Source organism: Chenopodium album, chromosome 9, assembly GCF_948465745.1.
Source record: "Chenopodium album chromosome 9, dcCheAlbu1.1, whole genome shotgun sequence".
Classification (NCBI taxonomy): domain Eukaryota; kingdom Viridiplantae; phylum Streptophyta; class Magnoliopsida; order Caryophyllales; family Amaranthaceae; genus Chenopodium; species Chenopodium album.
In genome coordinates, this window is record NC_137842.1 from 68,435,939 (window position 1) to 68,457,664 (window position 21,726).

A 21,726-nucleotide genomic window follows, 5' to 3' on the forward strand; every position below is an offset into this window, starting at 1 on the left:
ACCCGACCTCAAAACACGTGCCACAAGGCTGTGTTGCAAGTAAAAAGAAACGGAGGAAGTAGTAGCTAGTAAGAATTAGAAAGATGATTGACCTTAACAAATAAATTGGGTGTTAAAATAAAGCTTTACACCCACTTAATAATTCAATTTGGTTTGAGTCAATAAGTTCTCAACCAAATATAAATCCAATGTAGCCAACCTAACCAGATTCGACCACACTAAATTTGTTCAACACCTTTTATATACACCAGAGTGCATATAAAGATAGGTGTATTCAATTCCTCAAAAAAAAAAAAAAAAAAAAAAAAAAAAAAGTGTATTCAAAGGTAATAGTTTTTTTTTTTGGATTATTTTATGTTTATAATCAATAAGCAGAAAAATACCCTTTACTGTTTTTTACACCCGGGTATATATAATTTATACAGATAATTGTTAAGTCTTAATTCTTATAATGAAGCATGGTGGATTTATATCCAAACTAGGGAGTATTGAGGTTGAGGAGTAGTGTTGAAAAATAAGGCCCAGTGTGCTGCAGGATCTCTTCCAGAATAGCTAAGCCCATTTATTTATTTCAAATATTTTATTGGTCCTTAGTTTTTCACAACATACATGTGAACATGTAATGGGAGCATGGGACCTAAGGATTAGCTATCAACAATAACTAAAGTTGAATAAGAAAAAAATAATTAATGAAAATAGATTGAATATGGTAATTTGCATGACATATCATTCAAGTACCAATAATGACCCCTAAAAAAAGGTACCAATAATGATCAATCATCATTAAAGTATAATTTCATCAATAATTCAAACCTATCAAAACATATAATTAAAAAAAGATATCAAAAATTAAATATAGAAGATATCATACCTTAAATTGTAAAATGAGTAGAATTTATGTGGTATATATAATAGTAACACTGTAGTAATAGGCATATTTCAATTCCATTCCATCACTTTCTTTTAACTTCTTCAATGGTTGTTCCAAATTTATTTGCTTACTCTTCACTAATTACTCTCCTTCTTTCCCTAGGAAATCTTTTTCTAATCATCCATGCTATTAACAACAATGCCACCACCCAAAAGACCAAAGGTTTTAGCTTTAGATTAATTCATCGCGACTCTCCTGAATCACCTTTGTATCGGTCAAACCTTACAAAAGTGATGAGAAGAAAGGAATACATTCAAAAGACACAAAACTCGCTTGTAAAATCAATTAGTACTAACAAAACTCGAAACCCTAACGAAGATATTGAACCAATTATACGACCACCAATGACTATACAAGAGTTTATATACCTTGTTGAAATTGACATTGGTATATTTGATGGTAAACCGGATAGTAAAACTATTTATTTAGGGCTCGATACTGGAAGTGATCTTACGTGGACACAATGTGAAAATTGTGTCAAATGCTTCCATCAAGTAAATCCCTACTATCCTGCAAGCCAATCTCATAGTTATAAGCCCATCCCTTGCTCCCAATGTGCTAGTACTGCTGAATGCTCGGAGAATGTTTGCAAGGAGACGCGCATGTATGGTGATGGCAGCGTTGTCAAAGCGATTATCGCTACTGAGTAATTTGTTTTTAGGTCTCAAAATGATGGCCTGGAAATAGATGGTATTTTATTCGGATGTGGTTTCGACATGCAAAACTTTATACAAGGTATTGTAGTACTACCTCCGTTTTTAAATAAATGCATCAATTTGACTTTTTACAGTACTATATTTTAATTTTTTTACCACTTTAATTAACAAGTTACTACATCCGATTTTTAATAGATATATTTAAATTTTACAATTTTTTTTTTTTTGTCTAATTTTGACCTTTTTATTTGCTAAATAATATAAAATGTCATAGATTTAGTTGTTATTACTTAGAGGCCATAAAAAATGGGCTAGAAGTGATAAAAAAAAAAAAATAAATAAAAAAATTGGGCCGGGGTGTCCTTGTATAAATTTTTTTGTCCAAACTCGAAAATTATGTTAGGCTTATCAGGCCCAATAATCAGGATATTACGCTTTTACCCGTTGAAATTAAATTGGATTCTGAACTAAAAATACATTTATAGTTAGTATTCCTAACATTAAGTGGTCAATTATTAATATATTAGGTCGATAATAATTATACGTACATTTTAAAACTTTTTTTTTTTCCGAGTAATGTTTAAGATTTAATGGTATGCATAAATTTTATTTTTATTTTTTTATTTTTTTATTTTTTTGACAACAGCATAAATTTTAATAATGACGGTACCTGTTTGAATTGATATTGATTTTTATCTATCATAGAGTACAACTACTGTACAAGTATGAGATAATTAAATTCGTGATGCAGGTCAAGATATGAACAATAAGTTTAACGGATATTTAGGAATGGGTTACGGCCAATACAGCTTCCCTGAACAAGCAAAGATTTTAGTAAACGGAAAATTTTCATATTGCTTACAACCAGAAGAAGAAGGACTTCCGCCAATGCACCTTCGATTCGGAGATGACGTGATACAACCCCCAGCGGAAGTTTACACCACCCCTATGTTTAAACGTGCTGACCGCGAAGGCCACCATTACTTGAACCTCTGCGGCATTAGAGTAGACGACGAAGACTTAGATCTTCCTCCGGGTGTTTTTGATATAAAAAGTGACGGAACTGGAGGGTGCATCATCGACACGGGCACACCTACTAGCCGCATAACCTCAGCGGCCTACACTATCTTCAAAGACGCGGTTGCGCGTAACATTGAATCCGCTAATAAAAATGTGGAGAGATTTCAAAGTAGTACCTCAGGGCTTGACCTTTGTTACAAGCGTGTAAATGAGCCTGAAATCGTGAACCTTCCGTACATTACATGGGTGTTTGCGGGAGCAGCAGATTTCTTTATGACTTCAGATTTAACATTTGATACGTTTCAGGAAGATGGTTTTCCTATTGTTTGCTTGCTTTTTCTTGAAAGTAACCAGGCTGTGGGTGGTTTGACCATATTAGGATCTGAACAACAGATTGATCATAGGATAATATATGATCTTACAAATGGTCAACTACACTTTGGACCAGAGGACTGCTCAAATGGTGCTTAGTTTTACATATCAATTAAGCTAATATAATTAATTATGTGAGATGTACGCAAGCTACATAACTATTTAATAATTCCAAATAATAAACATCTACAATTTTGTCATGATTCTAATAGGTTAAGAAATAATTATATTCCTAGTTATTAACCCGCACGATGCCCCGGTGTATCGTAAATTTATATATTCGTAGTGAATTTTATCAAAATTAATAAAAAGGGTTAATATTGAACAATTATTATTGAGTAAGTGAAGAACATACAAATTTATACTATTATCTTTCATTAATATATAAAATATGTCAAATGTATATAAATATATGAAGGTTAGTTATACATATGAATATTTGTTGAAGTAAATAAGAATAGAGTTTTAAAATTAATTACAAGTAATTGCAATTCAATGTGGTGAGAGAAGGGTGTTGCATATAGGATATAGGATGACACACATGTCCCAAATAATAATAAGGGTACATATGGCGTTAGCATGTTAATCCCATGAGTTTTAATAATAACATAGATGTTAGTTAATTTTAATTTTGCTAGACTTTAATATTCATTTACTAATTTCGTTGGTCTCCTACGAATCTCAACAATTTGGAGATGACAAATTAGAGCCGAATTCCGCTGATACTTCATCATCATTTCCAATCCTGTGATGTCAACTGATTACTAATACATCCACGCTTTTTGCGGAATTTCGGAGGTTACGGGGTCCGGTAGCGAAAATTCTTGAGGCCCTAGGGGATACATCTTAGGATCCTATAATGCTGTTTGGAATCATATGTGATCATTATATGTCGACATAAATGTCCGTAGTAGGTTTGAGTTCACGAAATCACTACAAGTTGTGAACAGGAAAATTGACCGTTTTAAGGCAAATTGGATGGTTCCACCCACCTAATTGTATTACCAGAGGGTATTAGGGATCATAGTAAACTTCTCGATATATTTTTTAATCGGGAGAAAAAAGGTCAAAAAATTCCAAAATTGAAGGCTATTATCCACGTTTTTTAAGGAATTTCGGAGGTTACGGGGTCCGGTGGCGAAAAGTCTTGAGGCCTTAGGGTATACATCTCAGGGTCATATAATGCCATTTGGAACCATATATGATCATTAATTGTTGTCTTAAATGTCCGTGGTAGGTTTGAGTTCACGAAATCGGCGCAAGTTGTGAACAGGTAAATTGTCCATTTTAAGGAAAATTAGATGCTATCACCCACCTAATTGTACTCCCGAAGAGTATTAGGGACCATGCTAAACATCTCGGCAATTTTTATTTCTAGGCGAAAAAAGGTTAAAAAATTCCAAAATTAAAGGCTATTATTTACGCTTTTGAGGAATTTCGGAGGTCACGGGGCCCGGTGGCGAAAATTCTTGAGGCCCTAGGAGATACATCTCAGGGTCATATAATACCGTTTGAATCCATATATGACCATTAAATGTTGTTGTAAAAGTCCGTGGTAGGTTTGATTTCACGAAATCGGCGTAAGTTGTGAACATGGTAAATTGACCGTTTTAAGACAAATTGGATGGTTTCGCCCATCTAATTGGGCTTCTAAAGGGTATTTGGGACCATGCTAAACATCTCGGCAATTTTATTTCTGCGTGAAAAGAGTAAAAAAATTCCAAAATTGAAGGCTTTATCCACGTTTTTTTAATGAATTTCGGAGGTTACGGGGCTTAGTGGCGAAAATTATGAGGCCCTAGGGGATAAATCTCAGGGTCATATAATGCCGTTTGGAACAACATATGACCATTATATGTTTTCGTAAATATCAAGTGTAGGCTTAAGTTTATGAAATCAGTGCAAGTACTGAACGGGTATATTGGTCATTTAAGGCAAATTGGATGGATTCAATAACTAATTGAACTCCCGGAGGGTATTAAGGAACATGGTAAAAATACATCTCAACAATTTTTATTTCCGAGCAAAAAAAGGGAAAAAAAAAAAATTAAGGTTATCATCCATGCTTTTTGAGGAATTTCGGAGGTTACAAGGCCTAGTGGCAAAAATTCTTGAGGCCATAGGGGATACATTTCAGGGTCATATAATGCCGTTTGGAACCATTATATGTTGTCATAAATGTCTGTGGTAGGCTTGAGCTCACGAAATCGGTGCAAGTTGTGAACGGGTAAATCGGCCTTTATAAGGCAAATTAGATGGTACCACTCACCTAATTGTACTCCCGGAGGATAATATGGACCATGGTAAACTTCTCGACAATTTTTATTTCTGGGCGAAAAAAGGTCAAAATTTTCAAAAATTGAAGGCTTATTATCCACGCTTTTTGAGGAATTTCGTAGATTACAAAGCCCGGTTGCGAAAAGACTTGAGGCCATAGGGGATACATCTCAGGATCATATAATTCCGTTTGTAACCATATATGACCATTAAATGTTGTCATAAATGTCCGTGGTAGGCTTAAGTTCACAAAATCGGTGAAAGTTGTGAACCGTTTAATTGACTTTTTTAAGGAAAATTGGATGGTTCCAGCCACCTAATTAGACTCACTCCAGGAAGGTATTTGGGACCATTCTAAACATCTCCACAATTTTTATTTCCAGGCGAAAAAAGGTCAAAAAATCAAAAATTAAAGTCTATTATTCACGCTTTTAAGTAATTTCGAAGGTCACGGGTCCCGGTGGCGAAAAGTCTTAAGACCCTAGGGATACAATCCAGGGTCATATAATGCCATTTGGAACCATATATGACCATTAAATGTTGTCCTAAACGTCCACGGTAGGCTTGAGTTTACTAAATTGGCACAAGTTGTGAACTGGTAAATTGGCTGTTTTAAGGCAAATTTGGTGGTTCCAAAAACCTAATTAGACCATCGGATGGTATTTGGGACCATGCTAAACATCTCGGCAATTTTTATTTCAGGACAAAAAAAGATCAAAAAATTTCAAAATTAAAGGCTATTATTCATGCTTTTGAGGAATTTCGGAGGTCACGGGGCCCGGTGGAGAAAAGTCTTGAGACCCTAGGGGATACATGCCAGGGTCATATAATTCCATTTGGAACCATATATGATCATTAAATGTTGTCATAAATTTCCGTGGTAGGCTTGAGTTCACAAAATCAGTGCAAGTTGTGAACATGTAAATTGACCGTTTTAAAGCATATTGGACGGTTCCATCCACCTAATTGGACCCCCGGAGGGTATTTGGGACCACGCTATACATCTTAGGAATTTTTATTTCTGGGCGAAAAAAGGTCAAAAAATTCCAAAATTAAAGACTATTATTCAAGCTTTTGAGAAATTTCAAAGGTCACGGGGCTCGGTGGCGAAAAGTCTTGAGGCCCTAGGGGATTTATCTCAGGGTCATATAATGTCATTTGGAACCATATATGACTATTAAATGTTGTTATAAATAACCATGGCAGGCTTTAGTTCATGAAATCGGTGCAAGTTGTGAACGGGTAAATTGACCTTTTTAAGGCAAGCATTGTCAGACCACCCGTTACAGCTCAGAACTTTGAATTGAAGCCACAGTTCATTCAATTCATCTCTAATGATTCATTTGCAGGCACACCTCACGAATGCCCTGTCAGTCATATTGATAGTTTCTTGGAAAAATGCGATACCATGAAACTAAATGGTTATACAGATGATGCTATTAGACTTCGCCTATTCCCTTTCTCATTACGGGATAGAGCGAAGGAATGGTTGAGAGATGAAGGTACTGGCTCTTTTGATACATGGGACAAACTAGTGAAAGCTTTTCTAGTCAAGTTCTTGGGACAAGAAAAGACTGCGAGGTTGAGAAATGAGCTATCTACTTTCGGGCAGTCAGATGATGAGTCCTTATATGAAGCATGAGACAATGCCCTCATCATGGTATTCTTGAATGGATGTTGATCCAAACCTTTTACAATGGCTTGACTCATGAGTTCCGAATCTATATTGATGCTGCATCTGGGGGTTCTCTCTTGACTAAGAACCCAACTGAGGCAAAGGAGCTAATTGAGAAGATGGCGGCAAATGATAATTACCATCCATGAGGACGACGCAATGTTAAAAAGGGAGGTATGCATGATGTTGATGCTCTAACCCTTTTAACTAGTTCTATGCAGGCACTGACAAGCAAGTTTGACAAATTCCAAGCAGCATCTTCTGGCTCATCTACTGAAACTTGTCAAATGTGTAATGTACAAGGTCACATTGCCCCTGATTGCCCACAAAATTCACAGGAGTTGTCGATTGAGGAAGCCAATGCATTCTACACTTCAAATCCCAAAAGGCCATATGATCCTCACTCAAACACATACAATGAAGGTTGGAAACATCACCCAAATTTCTCTTACAAGAATACCCAAGCTCAACAAAATCCCCCTCCACCACCACCTCGAAACAATAACTATAATGCTCCACCCGGTTTTCAAGCAAGACCACCTCTAGTCCAACAACCTATGCAACCACCTCCACAAAAATCCAACCTTGAGCTAATGCTTGAGAACTTCGTTGCCACAACGAACAACAACATCCAACAACTACAAGCTCAGAACAAGCTCATGGAAAATCAGATAAGTCAACTTGCTCATCAAGTTGGCCAATCTTTGAAGACTCCGGGCACTTTTCCGGGTCAAACAGAGCAACCACCAAAAGGGCATATGAATGCTGTGACTTTGAGGAGTGGAAAGCAATTGGAAGATCCTCCCATGAGAGAGTCATCCAAGGAGGTTGTTGACGGAGTAGTCCCAAAGGAGAAGGTGGTCGATGGTACCGCGAATGAGGAAGAGTCAAGGGCATCAACTCCACCACCACTTGTACCGTATGTGCCAACAATTCCTTTCCCGCAAAGGTTGGCCCAAGCTAAGTTAGAGAAGAAGTATGGAAAATTTCTCGATATTTTGAAGAAGCTTCACATCAACATTCCATTCTTAGATGCAATATCCGAGATGCCATCTTATGCAAAATTCTTGAAGGATATGCTCTCTAACAAGAAGAAGCTAGAGGAGAATGCTACTGTTGCGTTGAACGCAGAGTGTAGTGCTATTTTGCAAAAGACACTTCCTAAGAAATTAGGTGATCCGGGTAGCTACTCAATTCCAGTAAAGCTTGGGGACATAGAGATCAACAAGGCATTATGTGATCTTGGTGCAAGTGTGAGCCTCATGCCGCTCTCTATTTGTAAGAAGCTTCAAATGGGTGAACTAAATCCTACACGCATGTCTCTACAACTTGCAGATAGGACGGTTAAATTTCCCTTGGGTATACTTGAAGATGTTCCTCTTCGTGTGGGAAAATTATTTATCCCATGTGATTTTGTTGTGATGGAGATGGAAGAGGATGCACATGTCCCTATTATACTTGGTAGACCATTCTTAGCCACTGCAGGTGCAATCATTGATATGAAGAATGGAAAAATCACTTTTGAGGTGGGAGACGAGAAAATGGAGTATTCACTCTTGAACGCTACGGGAACTCCTTCCATGGGAGAGACTATTTGCCAAGTGGATGTCCTTGATGATCTAGAACGTGAGCAACTTCCCTTAATCAAGAAAGACGATGCATTGGAAACGGTGTTGGTAGGAAGCACCAGTGAGGAAGATTGGGAAACAAGGGAGTACACGCGGCTACTTGAGGAAGGAAAAGCAAATCCAACCACCGCTCTAGTGAAGGAAGCCCTTAGTGTATCAAGTGTTGGGGAGAGTACTACGCCTCCCGAGGTAGAGTTGAAACCCCTTCCCTCCACTCTTAAATATGCATATCTTGGTCCTACTAATACATATCCTGTTATTGTTAATGCTGAACTTAATGACACGAAATTAGAGCAACTGCTCACCGTTTTGAGAAAATACAAAAGTGTTATTGGGTACACCATTGATGATATTAAGGGTATTAATCCCTCATTTTGTATGCATAAGATAATTCTTGAGGACGATCATACCTCCTCCATAGAACCTCAACGACGACTTAATCCAAATATGATGGAGGTAGTTAAAAAAGAGGTTCTTAAATTGCTTGCTGCAGGAATAATTTACCCTATCTCAGATAGTAAGTGGGTTAGCCTTGTACAAGTAGTCCCTAAGAAGGGAGGTATGACCGTTGTTAAGAATGACAAGGGTGAGCCAATCGCCACTAGAACTGTTACAGGTTGGCGAATTTGTATCGATTACAGGAGATTGAATAAGGCCACTCGGAAGGACCATTTTCCCCTTCCCTTTATTGATCAGATGCTTGAACGTTTGGCTAAGCATTCCTTTTTCTACTACTTGGACGGATATTTTGGCTTCTTTCAAATTCCCATTCGTCCATGTGATCAGGAAAAGACTACTTTCACATGTCCCTATGGCACCTTCGCCTATCGTAGAATGCCATTTGGATTATGTAATGCTCCAGCCACTTTCCAACGTTGTATGATGGCAATTTTCTCAGGTCTTATTGAAAATTCAATGGAAGTTTTTATGGATGACTTCTCTGTCTATGGAACATCTTTTGATGTATGTCTTGAAAATTTGGAAAAGGTGCTCCATAGATGTAAAGAAGTCAATTTAATTCTAAACTGGGAAAAATGCCATTTTATGGTACAACAAGGAGTCGTTCTAGGCCATGTGGTGTCAAATAAGGGTATTGAGGTCGATAAAGCAAAGATAGAGGTCATTGAGTGATTACCCCCTCCAAATTCTGTAAAAGGAATTCGGAGCTTTCTTGGTCATGCAGGATTTTATAGGCGACTTATTAAAGATTTTTCGAAAATCGCTAGACCTCTAACTGAGCTTTTGGCCAAAGATGCCCCATTTGTATTTACTGATGCTTGTCTTGAAGCTTTTAACAGGTTGAAAGAAGCTTTGATCTCCGCTCCCGTTATGCAACCCCCGGATTGGACCCTACCATTCGAGATTATGTGTGACGCTAGTGACTATGCGATAGGGGCCGTCTTGGGGCAACGGAAGGTTAGACAACTCCACGCTATTTATTACTCTAGTAAAACTCTTGATTCTGCTCAAATGAATTATGCCACAACTGAAAAAGAGATGCTAGCGGTAATTTATGCAATAGAGAAGTTTCACTCATACCTTGTTGGCTCAAAGGTGATAATTCACACAGATCACGCCGCATTGAAATATCTGATGACTAAGAGTCACGCCAAGCCACGGTTGATTCGATGGGTCCTTCTATTGCAAGATTATGACATTGAGATAAGGGACACGAAGGGGACTGAGAATGTCGTTGCAGACCATCTTTCTCGCCTCCTTCTTGACAAGGGGGATGAAGATGATCTACCCATTGATGATTCTTTCCCTGATGAACATTTATTAGCACTTTCTCAAATTGAATCACCTTGGTATGCTGATCTGGCTAATTTTTTGTCCACAGGTACATTGCCCCATGGCTACTCATCTCAACAAAAGAAGAAATTCTTTTATGAGGCCAAGAGACATTTTTGGGAGGATCCATTTTTATACAAATTGTGTGCAGATGCAATGATTAGAAGATGTGTCCCGGAAGGTGAGGTAAACCATGTTATTTCTCATTGCCACGACTTACCATGTGGTGGACATGCAGGTCTACAAAAACGGCCGCGAAGATTTTACAATGTGGTTTTTATTGGCCAACTTTGTTCAAGGATGTCTATGCCTATGTTAAAGCATGTGACCGTTGTTAACGGACCGGTACTATTTCAAGGAAGCACGAGATGCCACTCAATAACATACTCGAGGTCGAGTTGTTTGACGTGTGGGGGATAGATTTCATGGGATCATTCCCTTCTTCCTATGGTAATCGATATATTCTAGTAGCCGTTGACTATGTCTCAAAGTGGGTTGAAGCAATTGCTACCCCAACCAATGATGCTCGGGTGGTAAGTAAGTTCTTTAAGAAATTTATTTTTCCTCGTTTTGGTTTACCACGTGTGTTAATCAGTGACAGGGGAACACATTTTTTAGAGAATCGGTTTGAAGCAATGCTGAAAAAGTATGGAGTGCAACACAGGGTTGGAATTGGCTATCACCCACAAACTAGCGGTCAAGTTGAGGTGTCCAACCGAGAAATAAAGTCTATTTTGGAGAAAACAGTCGCTAGAACAAGAAAGGATTGGTCTGTTAAGATCGATGATGCGCTATGGGAATACCGAACGACATTCAAAACGCCTATTGGTACCACTCCATATAGATTGGTGTATGGAAAGGCATGTCACTTACCCGTCGAACTAGAACACCGAGCATTTTGGGCCATCAAGAGTTTAAATTTCGATGCTCAAGCAGCGGGTGAAAAGAGATTGTTACAGTTAAATGAGCTAGATGAGCTTCGCCTTGAAGCTTATGAGAGTTCGAAGTTGTACAAGGAAAGAAAAAAAAGGTGGCATGACAAGGGTCTCATGAGAAGAGAATTCAAAGAAGGAGATCAAGTCCTCTTATTCAACTCAAGATTGAAGCTATTCTCCGGTAAGCTTCGTTCTAGGTGGTCGGGCCCATTCAAGATTTGTAAAGTCTACCCCTATGGCACCATTGAACTATGGAACAAGGATGGTGACACTTTTAAGGTGAATGGCCAAAGATTAAAACACTACCGAGTTGGTGACCCAATTGATGAGAGAGTAAACATCACGCTCTCTAATCCGGCAAAAGAAAGTTGAGCAAAAAGGTGGTCGAGCTTATGACCATATAAACAAGCGCTTACGGGAGGCAACCCGCCTTTATTTTATTTTATTTTTATTTTTATTTTTATTTTTATTTTCATTTTACTTTAATTTTTCTTTTTTTTCTTAATTTTCCTGTCTAAGAGAATGACAAGAGAATTACAGTGCCACACTCATCGTTAAAAATGGTTATGTAGGTGAAGAGCTAAAGGAATGGGGCGATAACGAGTAAAAGCTTCATTGCCCGGTTAGCCTGGGCAACGTTGCCCTACCAGTCGCGAGAAGCAGCAAGAGAAAAGGAGGAGAGAAATTTCGACCTCCCTCCGCCCGGTCAGACCGGGAAATCCCACCCTACCGGGCGCGAGCCGCACCGAAGAAAAAAAGAAGGGAAGAAAACGAACGGAGAGGAAGAACCCCCTCCGCCCGGTCGGCCCGGGCAATATTGCCCTATCGGGCGCGAGCCACAGTGGTTTCGAAAAAACAAAAAAAAAAAAAAACGGACTCCTCTTCTTCTTCTTCCCCCTTTACTTCTTTTCCCATACTTCTCTTTCTCTCTCCTCTTAAAAACCCCCAATTTCCAAACCCTAACCCCAAATTCCAATCATCAACTACTACCAAATTTTCCCCAAATTTCACATCTTTACCCATCATCTACTTCCTCTTCATCATTCTTTGCATTTTTCTCCATCAATTTTCCATCATACCCATATATTTTTCTAGAGAGAGAAAGCTTGAATATTCATCCATGGCTACAAGGAAGAGGAGTAGGATTGCAACTCAAGAACCGGCCTTGGACCTTGAAAGTGTGCCGGAATTTCCACATATCAAGTTCGTACGGCAATTCCCCAACCAAAAGGTTAGATTTTTGGAGCTTATGCATCGAAAGGTAATTCCTACCCGTTTTATTGATCATGCTTTTCTTGCTAAGTTAGGAATTCATGATGAATGTAAGCTTTTATTCTCAAAACTTGGTATGACTCAATTATTCGATATGGTTCATAACACTTATGAAGATCTAACCCTTGAATTTTTGAGCTCTTTTGGAATTGAAAAGGGGAGGAATGGGTTGGTGACATATGTTTCCTATAGGTTGTTAAACAAGAGCCATAGACTTTCTTTGGATGGGTTTGCTAGAAAATTTGGGTTGCCATCACATGGATTACAATCTCAACCGGACCATTTAATTTCGGGGGATCTTTGGTTAGCTTTAACCGGTGAACAAATAGACTCTTGGCAACATGCTTCCGCTAACAAAATTCACCAACCCGCCCTTCAGTTTTGGACCCGTACTACGGGGTGGACCATTTTCGGGAGGATAGAGCCCCATAATGTGAGAGTTGATGAGGCGGCAATTTTGGGTAGTCACTTGAAAACACAACCCGCCGAACATGCTTACACTATGAACATAGCCCACCTTTTTGCCCTTCACCTTAGGAAACAAAGTTGTACTTTCACCACCCTTAAGGCCAATGGCGAACGCACTCAAATTCCTATAGTTCTTGGCGGCCTTGTTACACACTTAGCGGTCAAGGAAGGTTTTGTTGAGGCTAGCAAGCAACCCGTAGTAGGTCCTACCCTCTTGGATCAACAATACTTCATTTCCGCGGGTTGAATTTCCATAGAATCGAATAGTATTCGATGGCTCATAGGTAAAACCTCTCGTTCTATCTTTTTACCTGCACCCGAGCTCACTAAGATCCACCCTAATCAACCTTCTTACCTCTTGGAGACCCCGGGGCAGCCAATACCTCCCATTGCCCCTGTCATGACCACCTTGACCTACTCTAGGCGATCGGATACGGGAGCTTCTTCTTCTTCTGCCCCCCCGATCATGATGCCATCATGGCCGGTATCCGTGGTCTCGAGTTGTCCCAGCAGGGCCTCTCCTCTCGTCTTTAGACCGTAGAGACCGACCTTCGCCTTTGTATGTATCCTATTTATGATTTTTTTTGCAGGCAAGGTCACATTCCCAGGGATGGCCAACATCCTTCTTGGTATGTCCTTCCCGATGATGGGAACTTTGCTGGTGGAAATGGAGCAACTGATGATGATGTTAGCGATGATGAGAACCTTCCCTGAGGTTCTCGAGTAGTGCACTACCTACCCCTCGTTGCAATGAGGTCATTGCCGAGTGTAGCTTGGGGGAGGATGTATATAGCCTTTGTTTTGGTATGTTCTCTTTTTCTCTTATGTCTTGCTAGATAGATTTTATTGCTTTGGGTAGTTTAATTTATTGCTTTCATAAATTCAAAAAAAAAAAAAAAAAAGTGAAATATGATGATGAACAACTAGTAAACAACTTCCCTGTGCCCCTTTCCTTGATGATAAAAAGGTTTTTGGCTTGATTCTGAATGAAAGACTTGCAATGCGGATTAAATGATCATGATCTGATTTTGGATTGTCTTGGCCTAATGGAAGTCAACTTTGTTCAACTGTGTATGAATCTGGAGCTTGACTGTGTTAACTGTGAGGCTTGAGCCTTTAGTATTCATTCATGTGTGTTAGTTCCTGGTGTGACATTGATCTTAGTTTTGACTTGAGACTTTTAGTAGTGTGTCATGATACATTGCACATGCACGATGAGGAGGACGAAGGCCATGTTCATTAGGTAGCCTCCAGATTAATTTAGAAATGTCTGTTCCCTTCTTGCTTACCCATGTTGTAGCCTTGTCCATGTTTTTCATCTAAGTCACAAAATTAACCTATCGGCCCCAATTAGTAACTTATCCCAAGTCTAGCTTGGGGGAGCCATCTATCTTGGTATTCTCTTTGGTTTGTGATGATGTTTTGGAGAAGTTTAATTTGAAGCCTGAAGGTTCTGGAAAATTTTGCTATATGATCTATTTTTAAGCTCTATAGTTTGTTATAAAAAAAAAAAGAAAAAAAAAAGAAAAAAAAGGAAAAAATTTCAGCTTCTTGAATGATAAATAAAAGAGCTTCAAAAATAAAAATAGTGCGATGAATTGTTATGTAGGGTGAATAAGGTGGTAGTTGCTCTTAATTCAAGTTATGTTCGGAGTGTATATTCTTGTGAATTAGTTCGATGGGATTTTGATTTGTATCGTTCATTTTTGATGGCTTCCCTGAGAGACTATATTTGCCTACATTTTCCAAATTTTTCCTACCCATTTTCACCCGGCCTACATTACAAGCTTGAAAAAGACCTTCTGACCTTCGTGCATAGTATTGTGTTCATGTGAAACGAGTCTTTTGTCAAAATGCTGGAGTATTTGTCACATTTCGAGTCGACTTTTGACTAGGTTGAGCGGCATTATCACCCTTTAAACACGCGAGTGTTGTGAGTTAGGGGGGTTATCATTATTAGTGGGGATGGAGAGAGATCGGGCTCATTTTTAGCTCGCCACATAAAATTGTGCAGAGTGACCACTAAGTGAGATATTCTAGTCATCGATTCCTTATGTGTACATGGTTGGCTTTGTTTGATGGCCATTCAGGTTGATTGATAGTCTGAATGAGGTGATTGGTTGGCTAAGATGCTTGCGTGTCCTATTTCGGTTTTGAGTATGATATTTTCAAATGTACTATGGGGTAAAGTATGTTTATCTGGTTGTTACTAATCAATGATTGTCTTGCTTGAGGGCAAGCAAGAAGATAGCTTGGGGGAATTTGATGTACACATTCTATACCACATTTTACCCTCGGTTTATAGCTATTTCTGTGTGATTTCTAAGCTTTACGGAGCTATTTCTCGCTAATATCCTCTTCTCTAGTGTGGCTTGGTCTATTTGATTGATTTTACAGGCATATGAAGATTTTCGGATGATTTGGACGCATTTTGGATTTCCACGAGAGCTTAGTAGGATGGAAGAGATTTTTCCCGTGTCCGCCCTGGAGGGCAACATGCCCTGGCAGCCAGGGCGAAGAAGAAAAGAAGCGAAGAAGTTCAGCCCTCGTCCGCCCGGACCGGGCGGCATTGCCCTGGCAGACCGGGCGAACAGGATATCGTATTTAAAGCCAAAGTGTTGGTCGCGCCCGACCGGGCGGAGTTTCGCGGATCCTATTTTCAGTTTTTCCGGGTTTTCTTATTTTAAGGGATATAAATACCCCTTTGTAAAGCCGATAAAACATACTTAGTTATTATTTTCTAGCTTTTAAACATTCATTGGAACCCTAATATTCTCTCTAGATCTAGATTAATTTGCACTTTCAAGTTTTGATCTTTGTTCATCAACAATTGGTACTTTTCTTCATTCAAGCAATTGGTATTCATCTTTATTTCTTCTTTTACTTTTCATTGCTTATTAATTATGTTTTCTTCATTGAATATTGTTTTTGCTTTCGTTAATTTGTGTGAGTAGTTTCTTTATTCCAAGATCTAGCGGATCCCGAATATGATTAATGCATGATTTAATTCTGTAAATTCTCTAACAATAATTGTAATTGATATGCTTAATTGATTATGCTTATGCCAATACTAGATTAGGGATAATTGGTATTGTTATTAATCCTTTGTTCTAATCGCAACGGGAGTTGGGTTTTGACGGATTTGAATAAATCAATTAAGGGTTTGAAGTTCATCACGGGAGTAGTTGAATGGATACTTAGGAAGTTAGAGTAATGTGCTCAAGGTCATTAATTTACATGATTCCACGGAAGTAGGCTTGATTGTGATTAGAGAAGCCATTGATAACTCGAGAGAGACCTTTGGTATTATTCATGGATTACTTTTCCTCTTAAATCAATTCAATTATGTGTTAGGGGTAGAACGACTATTGCATTAATTGTATTCGTGGTGAAGCTTGATCTTGGATGTTTTTAGCATTGATTTGTCATATTGTTTTGATTTAATCGTTTTAATTAGTTCTTTAGTTATTGATTCTCACTTATTTGAATTGGTTACTTGCTTAGTAATTGCTTGAGTCTATTTAATTAGTTGAACCATAGTCTCTTGGGATCCGACCCTTGCTTGCCCGTCTACATAGTAGTGGTCTAGTTAGGTTTATTTTTGTTAGGTACGCGACACGCCTATCAAGGATATTTGGCACCACGCTAAACAACTCGACAATTTTTATTTCCGGGCGAAAAAAGGTCAAAAAATTCAAAAATTATAGGCTATTATTCACGCTTTAAAGAAATTTCGGAGTTCACGAGGCCCGGTGGAAAAGAGTATTGAGGCCGTAGGAGATACATTTAAGGGTCATATAATGTAGTTTGGAACCATATATGACCATTAAATGTTGTCATAAATGTATGTGGTAGGTTTGAGTTCACGAATTCGGTGCAAGTTGTGAACTGGTAAATTGACTGTTTTAAGGAAAATTGGATGGTTCCACCCACCTAATTGGACTCGAGGAGGATATTTGGGACCATTCTAAGCATGTCGGCAATTTTTATTTCCAGGCGAAAAAGAGTCAAAAAATTCCAAAATTAAAGGTTATTATTCACGCTTTTGAGGAATTTTGGAGGTCACGGGGCCCGGTGGCGAAAAGTCTTGAGGCCCTAGGGGATACATCTTAGGGTCGTATAATGCCATTATGAACTATATATGACCATTAAATATTGTCATAAATATCCGTGGTAGGCTTGAGTTCACGAATCTATATATGCAAGTTGTAAATAGGTAAATTGAGCGTTTTAAGGCAAATTGGATGGATCCAACCATCAAATTGGACTCTCGATCGGAGGGTATTTGGGACCATGATAAACATCTCGGCAATTTTTATTTTTGGGCGAAAAAAGGTCAAAAAAATTCCAAAATTAAAGGCTATAATTCACGGTTTTGAGGAATTTCGAAGGTCACGGGTCTGGTGGCGAAAAGTCTTGAGGCCCTAGGGGATACATCTCAGGGTCATATGATGCCATTTGGAACCATATATGACCTTTCAATGTTGTCATAAATGTCCGTGGTAGGCTTGAGTTCACAAAATCGGTGCAAGTTGTGAACTGGTAAATTGACCGTTATAAGGCAAATTGGATTGTTCCAACCACCTAATTGTAATCCCGGAGGATATTTGGGACCATGGTAAACTTCTCGAAAATTTTTATTTCCGGGCGAAAAAGGTCAAAAAATTCCAAAATTGAATGCTATTATCCACGCTTTTTGAGGAATTTCGGAGGTTACGGGACCCGGTGGAGAAAAGTCTTGAGGCCCTAGGGGATACATCTTAGGATCATATAATGCCGTTTGGAACCATATATGACCATTTTATTTTGTCATAAATGTCCGCGGTAGGCTTGAGTTCACGAAATCGGTGCAAATTGTGAACGGGTAAATAGACCGTTTTAAAGCAAATCGGATGGTTCCACCCACCTAATCGGACTCCCATAGGGTATTAGGGACCATGGTAAACATATCGGAAATTTTTATTTTCGAGCGAAAAAAGGTCAAAAAATTCCAAAATTAAAGGCTATCCACGCTTTTTAAGGAATTTCGGAGGTTACGGGACCCGGTGGCGAAAAGTTTTGAGGCTCTAGGGGATACATTCTAGGGTCATATAATGCCGTTTGGAACCATATATGACCATTAAATGTTGTCGTAAATGTCCGTGGTAGGTTTGAGTTCACGAAATCGGTGCAAGTTGTGAACGGGTAAATTGACCACTTTAAGGCAAATTGGATGGTTTCACCCACCTAATTGGACTCGCTGAGGGTATTAGGGACCATGGTAAACATCTTGGCAATTTTTTTTTCCCGGGCGTACAAAGGTCTAAAAATTTTAATATTGAAGCAATGCAAGACTCAGCAAAGTAAAGCAGATTTTAACAAAGCAGTTTATACCACAACAACTCAAAAGATAAGAGTCTTAGTTGTAAAAAAAAAGTAAAAATTAAAAAAATTAAAAAAAAAAAAAAACTCCCACCTAAAAAGGAAATATAAGATCATAGAAGATTATTTCACCAAATAAATTAAAAAAGAAATCTACATAATATGGTAATAATAATTATAATATTTTTTTTTTTGACCAGAATATATAATAATTATAATATTAAATAATCATGATGTTTAAATATACCATAGTTAAGCAGTACTATATGCAAATTTCAATCAATATAAAACACCACTTGTTTGCACTGATACATTTTCTTTCAACAACTAGCTTCAATGTCTAATACAAAAAAATTAGCCTATTTTTCACTAATAATTATTATTATCCTTCTTTCTCTAGTTAATCGTTTACAAATCATTCATGCTATTGATAACAATGCCACCACCAATAATCACAAAGGTTTTAGCCTTAGATTAGTTCATGGAAACGGACCAAAACTTACAGAAATGGATGCAACTAGAAGGAGGGAATACATCGAATTGTCGAAGCTCAGAATCAAATCACTAATAAATAAAAACAACAAAACATTAGTCCAAGATGAAATAATACGACCGCCAATAAGATTAGACACTTTTACGTACATGGTTGAATTGGAATTGGGTACATTTGATCCTTCATCATCTCATAAAACAGTTTATCTAGGGTTCGATACCGGAAGTGATCTCATATGGACTCAATGTGAAGGTTGTGATGAATGTTTTCATCAAGTCGACCCGAATTATCCTGCAACTCAATCTTATACTTATAGTGAACTCGCTTGCTCCGAGTGCCCTGAAGAAGAATGTGTGGGCAAAACTTGCCGGGTGAAAGTGTTGTATGGAGATGGGGCTAAAGTCGTCGCGATTTTAGCTCGTGAATCTCTTACCTTCGCCACTACAACCGACACTCCTCTTACTATTGAGGGTGTTCTTTTTGGTTGTGGAATTGATATGGAAAATTTTCATGAAGGTACTGTTCGCTCTCTTATTTATTTATTTATTTATTATTAGATGAGTTCATGTGATGCACGGTTTAAGTTTTTTTTTTTTTATTTATTTATTTTATTTATAATTATTTGATTCTTTTTACTATTCAATAGTTTCAGACTAAAAAATAATACAATAATTTAATTAAATTGCTATAGCCTATTCAAATTAAAAGTCTAAGTTTTTAATTTTGTTTTAATATAATTTATGATGCAAGCTTATTTGTTATTGTTAATTACCTGGTATTTTTTATTAAAAATAAATTCATCTAAATATGTTTTGTCATTCCTAGGATTATCTTATATGCAAAAAAAATAAAATAAAATAAAATAAAATAAAATAATTCTTCCTCTTCTAGGAGGAATATTTCTCCCTCGAAAGACAGGGTTTTTCTTCCTCTTTAGGAGGATTTGACTCCTTCGAAAGACCGGGTTTTTCTTCTCTCTTTTGAGGGAGGATTTGCTTTTTTATTTCATGGATTGCTATAGAGTTGTTTCATGGGTAAAATTTTGTGCGGGATTGAAAAAGAGATTAATATTTCGACAACAATCGAAAGAATCAGACAAAAATTTTCTGCACAGCTACAACAGATCGATAGACCCCCTCACCGAAGAAGGCTATAAATCACAGCGATATGAAAGAGGGTATGAAGAATGTATGATTTGCAACAACGATCGTAGTTTTGCTTACATAATGTTTTTATTTGATTAAATTATTATGTATTTGTTAGATTTAAATCTTTTTGTAGATGTCATGACTTATTTATGAATCAATTTTATTTCAAAAAAATATATGCAAAAAAAAAAAAAAAGTTTTAAAATAATTTTTAAATAACTATTCGTTGCTTGTTTTAATATTTAAAAATTAACTCTCAAATCTCATTTGTTAATTTTGCTTACATGCCGATTGGATTTTCTAAAATAAAGTACAATTGGTTCAAATAAGCCCTTGCTTTTATGGCTTGATTATCAATGCTTCCAAAAAATGTCTTCTAATTTATATATATATTAGATTTATTTTAATCGCATTCCACTCGATCTTTTGTATGGATGAACAACTAGCTAATGAATGATTTCACTACGTTCATCTGAAAATGATTATCATACATTAAAATAAATGGCGTGTTGTAGTTAGCTGAAATTTTACATGTCATGTTTATTTTTGGTTTTTTAAATGCAAAAATTAATTAAAAATCAATTTTTTTTTAATTTATGAAAATTTCTTTATTATATTTTGAAAATATAATGGGATTTTTAGATATTATAATGATTTTAGAGTTTAAAAATCAATTTTAGAAATTAGAATATTATGTCGTTTAGTTTAGCTAATGGTAGTCATTTACCAACATACTATTATAAAATTTTCAAGCATAGTTGGTTAAAGTCTTCAGAGATGGTACTCGATCAAGACTTAGGATCAAATTCCGTTTACATCATATGTCATTGTGACTCTCGATCTATACCATTTAATTTGTGTTTTAATGCAGGTGACGAAGAAAACAATAGAATCAGTGGAATGTTCGGAATGAGTTATGGCAAATATAGCTTCCAAGCACAAAAAACTGATTTGGTTAAAGGAAAATTCCAATATTGCCTCCAAAAGAAAGAAGCTCAAGAATTGCCACCAATGTACCTTCGATTTGGAGATGATTGTATACAACCCGGAACGCCTAGTTCCATCCCAATGTTTCGACACGAGAACAGTGATTTCTACTACTTAGAAGCCCGTGGCATCCAGGTGAACCAAAAGAACCTCGAACTTCCTCCTGATGTGTTCGATATCAAGCCCGATGGAACCGGAGGATTCCTCATCGATACAGGCTCAACCGTAACTTTTCTAGCCACAAAGGCGTTCCGTGTGTTAGTAACCGAGTTGGCAGCACAAATCGAAGCTAAAAACCCAAATTTGGAGAGACTAAGTGATTCTGCAGCTCGTTACGAAGGGTTCGGGCTTTGTTACAAGCGTGTACGTGAGCCTACAACCTTTAGTCTTCCTTGGGTTACTTGGGTGTTCGCAAATAATGCAATTTTCGTAATGAATCCTGACGTAGTGTTTAATATTTACACCAAACATAGTGGCGATGTACTAGTTTGCTTGACCATTATAGACGATTCTATGACCATTTTAGGATCTCGCCACCAGGTTGGTCATCGGATAACATATGATATTCCAAATGGACAACTACTCGTTGCAAATGAGGATTGCAACATAGGTCGTTAGTTAGTTTATACTAAGATATTTTCATAGTTAGTATTTACAAATTATAACGATAAGAATAATAATTCTTTCTCAAGAGATTTTTATATTTAGACTT

General features: G+C 37.5%; 3 protein-coding genes and 1 pseudogene across 3 annotated transcripts; 3 read left to right on the forward strand and 1 right to left on the reverse strand.

The window, feature by feature from the left end:
* The first annotated feature begins 1,275 nt into the window (after nucleotides 1-1,275).
* Nucleotides 1,276-6,898, forward strand: LOC145558052 (aspartic proteinase nepenthesin-2-like). Its single transcript, XM_081619203.1, has 4 exons — nucleotides 1,276-1,535; nucleotides 1,593-1,666; nucleotides 2,339-3,070; nucleotides 6,606-6,898. Exons 1-4 carry the CDS (start codon nucleotides 1,276-1,278, stop codon nucleotides 6,896-6,898), a joined length of 1,359 nt encoding a protein of 452 aa, XP_081475329.1.
* LOC145561041 (small nucleolar RNA R71) lies at nucleotides 6,836-6,920 on the reverse strand (annotated as a pseudogene).
* LOC145558053 (uncharacterized) lies at nucleotides 6,895-11,657 on the forward strand. Its single transcript, XM_081619204.1, has 5 exons — nucleotides 6,895-7,056; nucleotides 7,153-9,628; nucleotides 9,743-10,452; nucleotides 10,749-11,077; nucleotides 11,111-11,657. Exons 1-5 carry the CDS (start codon nucleotides 6,895-6,897, stop codon nucleotides 11,655-11,657), a joined length of 4,224 nt encoding a protein of 1,407 aa, XP_081475330.1.
* Nucleotides 11,658-18,893: 7,236 nt separating this feature from the next.
* LOC145558055 (aspartic proteinase nepenthesin-2-like) lies at nucleotides 18,894-21,632 on the forward strand. The gene is made up of 2 exons (XM_081619205.1): nucleotides 18,894-19,395; nucleotides 20,899-21,632. Exons 1-2 carry the CDS (start codon nucleotides 18,894-18,896, stop codon nucleotides 21,630-21,632), a joined length of 1,236 nt encoding a protein of 411 aa, XP_081475331.1.
* Nucleotides 21,633-21,726: the final 94 nt, after the last annotated feature.

Bases quoted from the DNA above. Each gene is read 5' to 3' on its own strand.
- LOC145558055 (XM_081619205.1), top strand. From the start codon at position 18,894: ATGGATGCAACTAGAAGGAGGGAATACATCGAATTGTCGAAGCTCAGA. The intron at 19,396-20,898 runs GTACTGTTCGCT...GTTTTAATGCAG, and splicing joins TATGGAAAATTTTCATGAAG to GTGACGAAGAAAACAATAGA.
- LOC145558053 (XM_081619204.1), top strand. From the start codon at position 6,895: ATGAGACAATGCCCTCATCATGGTATTCTTGAATGGATGTTGATCCAA. The intron at 7,057-7,152 runs GCAAATGATAAT...AGTTCTATGCAG, and splicing joins AGCTAATTGAGAAGATGGCG to GCACTGACAAGCAAGTTTGA. The intron at 11,078-11,110 runs GTCTATTTTGGA...CGCTAGAACAAG, and splicing joins GTGTCCAACCGAGAAATAAA to AAAGGATTGGTCTGTTAAGA.
- LOC145558052 (XM_081619203.1), top strand. From the start codon at position 1,276: ATGACTATACAAGAGTTTATATACCTTGTTGAAATTGACATTGGTATA. The intron at 1,536-1,592 runs GTATGGTGATGG...ATTTGTTTTTAG, and splicing joins GTTTGCAAGGAGACGCGCAT to GTCTCAAAATGATGGCCTGG. The intron at 1,667-2,338 runs GTATTGTAGTAC...TTCGTGATGCAG, and splicing joins CATGCAAAACTTTATACAAG to GTCAAGATATGAACAATAAG.